General features: G+C 47.6%; 2 protein-coding genes across 2 annotated transcripts in view; both read right to left on the bottom strand.

Annotated features, from left to right (window-relative positions):
• Positions 1-633: 633 nt before the first annotated feature.
• RNF186 (ring finger protein 186) lies at positions 634-2,788 on the bottom strand. Its single transcript, XM_042478015.1, has one exon. It carries the CDS (start codon positions 2,646-2,648, stop codon positions 1,746-1,748), a length of 903 nt encoding a protein of 300 aa, XP_042333949.1. The 5' UTR covers positions 2,649-2,788; the 3' UTR covers positions 634-1,745.
• Positions 2,789-3,678: 890 nt separating this feature from the next.
• TNFRSF8 (TNF receptor superfamily member 8) overlaps positions 3,679-8,226 on the bottom strand; it is an 8,764-nt gene continuing 4,216 nt past the window's right edge. Inside the window, exons 3-10 of the mRNA XM_042478581.1 lie at positions 7,646-7,777; positions 6,957-7,112; positions 6,628-6,721; positions 5,748-6,010; positions 5,073-5,195; positions 4,614-4,639; positions 4,217-4,421; positions 3,679-3,950 (exon numbers count right to left, since the gene is read on the bottom strand). Of these exons, the coding sequence (XP_042334515.1) occupies positions 3,703-3,950; positions 4,217-4,421; positions 4,614-4,639; positions 5,073-5,195; positions 5,748-6,010; positions 6,628-6,721; positions 6,957-7,112; positions 7,646-7,777 (1,247 nt within the window). The 3' untranslated portion in view covers positions 3,679-3,702. The remainder of the gene's footprint in view (positions 3,951-4,216; positions 4,422-4,613; positions 4,640-5,072; positions 5,196-5,747; positions 6,011-6,627; positions 6,722-6,956; positions 7,113-7,645; positions 7,778-8,226) is intronic.

The raw sequence follows: 8,226 nt of genomic DNA on the forward strand, positions 1-8,226 counted from the left end.
TAGTGTAGTACCACGGTGTCGTGGTATCTGAGAGTAGGTGTCCGCAGTGCACTGGCATTGCTTGTGGTATCCTTAATGCAATGCCAGTGAGTTGTGGAGTGTTATCCTTAGTGCAGTGATACCGATGTGGGGTCCTTAGTGCAGGTCCATTGCATTGTGGGATTTGCAGTGCAAGGCCACTGTGTTGTGGCATCCACAGTATAGTGTCCTTAGTGCAGTGCCACTGCACTATGCTGTCCATAGTGAAGTGCCACTCCGTTGTGGTATCTGTACTGCAGTGCAGAGCCAGTGTGTTGTGCTGTCTGTAATCAGTGCCACTGCATTGTGGTATTTTTTTAGCGCAGTGCCACTGTGTTGTGCAACGGCACTGCACTAAGGTCAGCACAATGCAGTGACACTGCACTACAAATGCCACAACACCGCAGCACTGTGCTATCTATGGACACTGTGACGCAGTGGCACTGTGCTCAGGACCCCTTGAAAGTGTGAGAACCACAAATAAATTAAGCTGCATCTACACTGCAGCAATTAAAGTGATGTCAAGTTGCATTATTTTTACAGTGCAGATGCACCCTTTTGAAGGCGGTTTTGTGGCGCAAGGAAGCAAAGAAAACAAAGAGAGGCAAAACATGTAAGGAAAAAAAAACATTCTTTTTATACAATCAAAACTTGTGAAAATATATACAAAAAACCCCTGTTTTGACAATACTGAGCACTGAATTCAAGTTCTCCTTGTTGCAAACTGCCTGGCACAAATGTTCATTCCTTGAAACCTTGGTAGAAGTGAATGTACAAAGAAGAACAACTCTGTACTTCAAGTTGAAAGATTCCCAGTCCAGGAATGGAGATCAATATCCATAAAGATTGTAAGGTAAGGGATGGAGGTTTTCTTTGGCTCTTCTTTGACTTGTAAAGCACCATGCGCAGTGGCAACACTATATCAATAAATTATACTAACAACAACAACTAAGCAGTTCTGATAGGTTTTTAGCCCCATCAGCAGCAATCCTTTTGCAAGGCTAATAGCCCTCCATTGCTCAGCTGAGGCTGATCCAGCTCCAAAGGTCTTGCCTTCCAAGAGGAATTGCTCAGAAGGTGATGTTATTGCAGAATAAATCCATTTTTCACCAAGAGACTATTCCTATTATATTGCAATCAAACCAAGGGATCCACTGTTATTTATTGCCTGCAAAATCACCAAGGACTGGCATGCAATGGCACAGTAACCAACACTAGTCCAGGGATCTACTGTCATATACCTTGATGGTCAAAACATCCCAGGAACGCCGACCCTGCGGGCCATGGCTCTGCAACCACACTCCTCTTGCAACCCTCCAAAGCCTTTTAGGGGGTCATTGGGACGTCTTTGCTTTTTAGCACAACGACGCAAATAATCTCAGTCACACCTTCCAGGTTTGTTTGCTGGAAACGCATCTCTGGGAGCCCGGTTACTCACACATGCTGGCACTTGGATAAAGATGGAGTTAGCAAAATGCATTCGAAACACATTCAAGGTGTGCAGAGTTTTATCTCTATCCGCATCAGTTATTCACACTGCCGACAATGCAGATCTTTTAGAAAAACTCTGATATCGATGATCCCGGGTCAACTGGATTTTTTGGAACCCCCCTAAACTTAATCAGGTGCATTTGGGATGCATGTGAACAACAGAGATTCAACCCAGATTCAACCGGGATCATTCCCAATGTCTGAATTGGCTCTGAGAGAGCTTTGGAGGCTCTATCTCAAGCGATGGAGGCGGCGACCGGGTTCTCCTTTTTCCTCCAAGAGGGCAGTGCCAGGCTTGGGCAGTGCCAACTGGGGTTGCAGCAAAGCAGCACTGAGATGACGAGCCCCAAAAGGACGACGAAAGACAGGGCCCACTTCAGCAGCCCTGTGTAGAGGAAGGGGAGGATGAAGATGATCAGAACGGCCACCAGGAACAAAAGTAAGACCAGTCTCTTGGCCGCGCCACGGTTGGTCCCTCCGGCGGCGGGTTCTCTGTTTTCTGAGATTGTTGGGTGGCGAGTGTGGATCTCACTGGGAGGTTCTGGAGGGTGGCATGCCTCGGCGTCCAAGTCCGGGGTCTCCAGCCATCCCACGACGTCCTCCTTATTCTGGAGGCTGCAAACAAGGCCACCGAAGACGACAGTGGCTTTCCGACAAAGCGGGCATCCGATGACCCACGTCCGGTCCTCGTTGCGCAAGAGAAGCTTGAGGCAGACGGCGCAGAAGGCGTGCTGGCAAGCCAGGACTTTGGGCATCCGGCAAGGGCTGTACCGGTTGAAGCAAATGAGGCAGTCCATTTCGGCAAGGGACAGACGTGGCGGCTGGCGGCACGATTCGTCAGGAGAGGTTTTGGAAAGGTCCGTGGAACCCGCCACGACGGCTGGCAAAGGGACCGAAAGTGGCACATCCGACGCTCCAAGTTGGGTACCATTTGGATCTGCCCTGGCACAGGGACTGCAAGGTCTTTCCTCTTCTCCAGGGCATGTTTCACACCCAGGATCACTGTCAGCAGAGGAAGATGACCCTTGGGCAGTTTCTAACTTTTCCATTTCTGGCCCGTCTTCTTTTGCCGGTCCGTTCTCCGCAGCCGGAGAGAAGCTTTCCTTCTCAATGTGAAAATCGTCCGCCAGACCCGCCATAGTTGGGATGCGCTGGCAAAGCGGAACAAGGCCCTGCAAATGGCGTCCACGGCTCTGACGGCTCCGTTTATAAAGGCACTTTGTCCCGTCGAGGCACAAGAGTGGCTTTGTTTGCTCCGGCAGGATCCCGCCCGCCGGGCCAAAGGAGTGACGTTTCTTTTCCTTCTGTCCCCTTTAAAATAAAGAATAAAAGCTGGCAGGGGGGAACCAGAGTTAATCAGTAATCCCAACGGCCGCAAGGATTTTACGATGCTCAGATAACAGCCCTCCGGGGCAATTTGGGCCCTGAGAGAGCAAACATGTCTTTAGAATTGGCAAACATAACTTAAAGAGGCTGGTTTTTGAAGACAGTGGGTGAGGAAGGGATGGGTTTTGATAATGCAAACTACAAACCGTCAAAGATCCACACAGATAAAGGATCCATCACATTGCCTTGCAGAGCAAAAATCCCACTTGGATGACAGAAGTGGAGAAGCACTGAGTTTGAAGGGACCCCGAGGGTCATGTAATCCAACCCCACATGCTGTAGTATTATGCCCTCAAGTCATGTTCAATTTATGGCGACCCTAAGGCCTCATGACTTTTTCTTGGCCAGATGTAATCCGAGGAGGTTTGCCACTGCCATCCGCTGAGGTTGAGAGAGTGGTACTTGCCACAAGCCAGGGTTTCCACGGCTGAAAGAGGATTCGAATCCTGGTCTCCTGTGGTCTGAGTCCAACATTTGCACAACTATAAAATGGCGGCTCTCAGGATTTCTTCAGAGGAGGTTTGGCCATGGTCTTCCTCTGAGTGTGACTTAAATTAGGGAAGTTGGAGGGTGTGCTTTATGCACTAAATTGGGAAATTTGGAAGGTATGTTTTGTGCATTAAACTGAGAAAGGCGGGAGGAGGAGAGAGAAACCGGGACATTTTAAAACCAGCTGGAAAAATGGGAATGCAGAGCAAAATTGGGAAAGTTGGAGGGTGCGCTTTATGCATCAAGCGATGGACAGATGTGCTTAAAAGTACAACAGGCGATGCTAAAATTTCCTTCCTAGATGCTATAGCATCCTTCCTAGATGACCAAAGTCTCCTCCGCAGAGTAGTGGAATTCCCATTCTTCCTCCACCGGCGTTGTGATGTCACTTCCCAGACACAATTCCGTTTCCTGTTCTGGGAAGTGTATGGTCACTTCCTTCTCCTCTACATCTTTTTGCATCCCAGAGCTTCCGTCTTCATCTCTCACGGCGCAATTCTTCCCAGAAGGCACTTCCGAAACGGACCCGACGATCACCGTGTCCGCTCTCATGATGTATATTTTTTCTAAGGGAGGAAGCAAGAAACAGAATAGGATTAGGATCGTTTTTCCTTTACCGTCCCGGACCCAACCAAAATGAGACTCAATAAGAACCCAAATAGTCTTACTGATACTATATAGGATGAGCTATGGCAGTTAAAGTGGTATCATAACACTATAATTGTGTAGCGTGAATACAGGACTCCAGTCTTTTCAGGCTTAGGAACATACCAGTCTTTTTACCCCAGTAGCGCAAGGGATGCTTGCCTCTTGTGGCAAGCCACAAACTCACCGATGCAATTTGTGCATTGCGGAGGAGACTCTCCCGATACTCCTCCATCCGCCTGGACCGGGTCGGTTCCTACAGGATCGAGTTCGAGGGGTTCCTCCATTTCTAAGAGTGAACTGCCATTGCATTCTTCTGTGAGAAGCTGGATATTCATTGTTTCTCTTTCTCTCTGATGGTTCTCTGCAGAGCTCAGCATATTCATCTGCTTCTTGGGGAAGAAAGCAAACCTGGGGTCAGACCTTGGACCAGTTACATCATCATCATCCTCATCATCAAATACTGTCAGCCCTCCATAATGTTATCCATGGGGGATCCTGGAACCAACACATGCTTTCCACCAGCCGCCCTTTCCTGATTTAAACGAGTCTATTTACCTCCTTCCACAAAATGGCATACTTACCGCACATATCTTTGCCCTCTTAGATACTGTAAGGGAAAACAAGAGAGAAAAGGGGAGAGATTAGAACACAGAACCCCAAGGGCTGGTAAAACCGATATTCCTAAGAAGCTTTCTTGGGTCTAAATGATGCCTTGCAAATTAAATGCAAAATGTCCACTTCTGTAAGGAGCAATAACCTTCCTATGCAGAAACCCTAAAATCAATAGATCTGGGCAAGAAAAGTCCTAGGGACCTTATCATACTAGAGGAATCCTAGTGTGAAAAAGGGTTGACTCAAGGCGCACTTCTCAGTTCCAGGCTGCAATTGCAAAGCCAAAAGGGAAGGTTGCCATCTTGTGGCTCCTTGAAACAGGAGCGCAAGAAGAGCCCTGTGCCAGCATCCTTCTTGTGCTCAATGGGAAACTCAAAACCAAGACAACACGAGCATAACATTATATATTTTACCACAGGTTTGCTCACATTTCACTTTGTAGGGGACAGTCCACTTGTGGCAAGCTCTCCTTCGCCAGAGCATCACCGCACAGGCGCAAAGCATCAGTCCCAAAAGGAAGAGGACTCCCAGGAGGGTGAAATCGTGCTCACCTTGGAAAGGGAAAGATTGCAAAAATGAATTATGGAAAGAAGAGGGAGAGTTTAATATAAGGACGATCTCAGCACACTCTTTATTAATAATTGGTGACTTTTTAAAGCCTCCAGTTTTGGAAGCAGTGAACCTATCATCCACTTTTTTGGCTTTGGACAAGAGATTGCAAAGTCACTTTTAAAAGCAATGGGTTACTCTTAGAAGTTTATCACACTGGGGCTAATTTCGGCATTAAAGAGAGATTCAAGCGCATTTAAAGCTTCCCGCAAATAGAGCGGAAATGGCGAGTCGTTGGCAAATGGTTATCACATGCAATTGCACACATAAAGCAATATCGGAAATGCATTGTCAATCCAGAAAGTAAAATGATGCGCGTTAATGCGTCTTTGTGACCACTTTAACAGCATCCCAGGATGCCACATAATGGAGCCATGACAGTCCAAGTTGAACCATAGTGGTATAATTCTGTCGTGTGGATGAGTCCTTGGTTCCACATTAAATCCTTGCCCAGGACTCATACAGTCCCCGAAAAGGAGACGCTGTCTACCCACCTCTTCTCCAAGTCTTCTCTATGGTTATGTCGAAAAGGCTGGCGTTCAGTGCATCTGTCGGTTTCCTAACGGTCGTGGCGCCATCGCCAAACAAGTGTCCGGAGTCCAGCGTGTCCACAGCTTCCTTGATTATATTGCCAAGGGATTCAAGAGGTGAAGTGCCCAAGGAAATGCCCGCTATGTTCACAGACGGCTGGTTGGCGCACCGTTCATCATGAGTGGCGTTTCCTTTGCGAACAGAAATCTTGTTTAGTCTTGTACAGCTGGAGAAGACAGAAAAAGACAACCAAAGGAAAGATGTCAAGGTAGACCTCTCTTTGCTAAAGGCTCAGTGGAAGCGACTGCAATGCTAGAAATCTGAACAGTGATGGCAAAGTTAAATTTTAGGGAAGGCCAGCATTTCTATTGGGGAGCATGTGTTCCTCTTTTACCTCTGTTGTTGTGTGCCTTCAAGTCATTTCCGACTTATGGCAACCCTATCATGGGGTTTTCTTAGCAAGTTTGTTCAGAGGGGGATTGCCAAAGGTTACCCAGTGGGTTTCTATGGCTAAGCAGGGGATTCAAACCCTGGTCTCTAGTCATTGTCCAACGCTCAAACCATGCTGGCTCCCTTCTCATGCTGCAAATATGGGATTTTAGACACTCTTTTTGCAATCTAGGGCTGCTTCCGCACTCCAGACACAATGCAGTTTGACACTGCTTTAACTGTCGTGGCTCCATGCTATGGGATCCTGGGATTTGTAGTTCGTTATTTTGATCCCTTGGGGGACTCAGCATGTCCCATTTGGAGCAAATAGTGGTCTGAGCTTTACCATCTACAAACAAAACCGGCTTCTTAAGTACACACTGGACAGGTCAAATGCAAGAAAGTATTGCTTACTTGGTGTGGGTATTGCAGGGTTGGATGCTCGAATCCTCGTTGGAGAATGTCCCTGGAGGGCATTCCTCGCACTCGGTGTCATTCTCCGCCGTCCCTAGCAAAAGTACCAAAGACACACACACAAACACATCTCAAACCTGCAATATGTGTTGTTGCTTGCCTTCAAGTCCCTTCCGACTTGTGGCAACCCTAAGGCGAACCTATCGTGAAGCTCTCTTGCCATGTTTCTTCCAAGGAGTTTTGCCATGGCAAAACTGGAGATGGCACCCCAGGTCCTGAGACCGAGAAACTCCAGGTCTGGAGATCAGAAGTCTTTGATTTGGACTTACCTTTAGTCCTGACCCCAAAGCCCGGTTTGCAGGAGCGATGGGGCGTGCACCGGGCGCATGAGTTCGCCACCGGCGTTTGGCAAAACCGTCCAGATTCGCACTCGCAAACCCGGCCGGTGTCCTGGGTGCAAGCAGATCTTTCCAGCAAGTGCCGCTCTGCAGGGAGGGAAAGCAAATCCTCAAATTGTGGAAGACAGAGGGAAATCTGAAAAGGTTTATCCAGGGACCAGTTTTATCCTGGTTTATCCCTGGTTTATTTGCATCGGTTTTCACACAGCAGAGAATGCAAATCTTTTGGGATCAGTTCCATTTTGGATCCATGTTGTTCACATGCATTTTGATTAAATTTGGGGTTGGGGCTGCCAAAAATCCCACTTATCAATGTTGGGTTTTTCTCCATCGTTTTGTATTTTTAGCGCATAATCTCACTGGCGCACTGTGGGTTTGTTGATCACACGACAGAACCGCATCTATGTTCATCTACAACTGGAGGTGTGTATATGTGTATGTGTGTTTAGCAATGGCTGGCTGGGGATGATGGGGGTTGCGATCCATCCGACGTTGAGCTTTCCAGATTGGGAAAAAGACTACAACAGGCAGCTTAATAATAGGATGCTGGGTTTAAAACATGGAAGGCGTTATGGGGACAGGAGAGCATGGAGAGGATTCGCATTCACAACGGCACATACCGGTTGTGCATTTCACGCACGCCTCACACCGTGGCCTCACAAGTTGCTGGTTCAGGTAATATTCCGGCTCACAAGGTATCTTTGCGCAGTCTCTGTCCAAATCCAAGGGACATGCGGTCTTTGGGCGGTAACCTTTTAAAAAAGAAGGTGGTTGCAGCTTTGGACATTAACTCTAGGAGCATCCACATTGCTGAATTATAGCAGTCGGATAACACTTTACCTTCCGCTCTACTCTATCCTACAGGATCCTGGGATTTGGAGTTTGGTCAGGTGTCCAGTTGGTTGGTCAAAGCACCTGGGTGCCTCAGTGAATTACAAACCCCAGGATGCTCTAGGACAGAACCATGGCAGGTAAAGTGGTGCCAGGTATGCGGTCTGGGGATGATAGATAGTTCATGTTAGATAGAACATGATAGATGGATGCAGGGATGGATGGATGATAGCTGGATCATTGATAGATGATTGATAGATCATAAGAGAGAGGAGAGAGTGGGGAGATGGATGGATGGATGGATGGATGATAGGTGGATCATTGATAGAAGATTGATAGATCATAAGAGAAAGGAGAGAGTAAGGAGATG

The sequence above is a fragment of the Sceloporus undulatus genome, chromosome 7, assembly GCF_019175285.1.
Source record: "Sceloporus undulatus isolate JIND9_A2432 ecotype Alabama chromosome 7, SceUnd_v1.1, whole genome shotgun sequence".
NCBI classification, from domain to species: Eukaryota; Metazoa; Chordata; class Lepidosauria; order Squamata; family Phrynosomatidae; genus Sceloporus; species Sceloporus undulatus.

Coding starts and splice junctions, on each gene's coding strand:
- RNF186 (XM_042478015.1), bottom strand. CDS start 2,648: ATGGCGGGTCTGGCGGACGATTTTCACATTGAGAAGGAAAGCTTCTCT.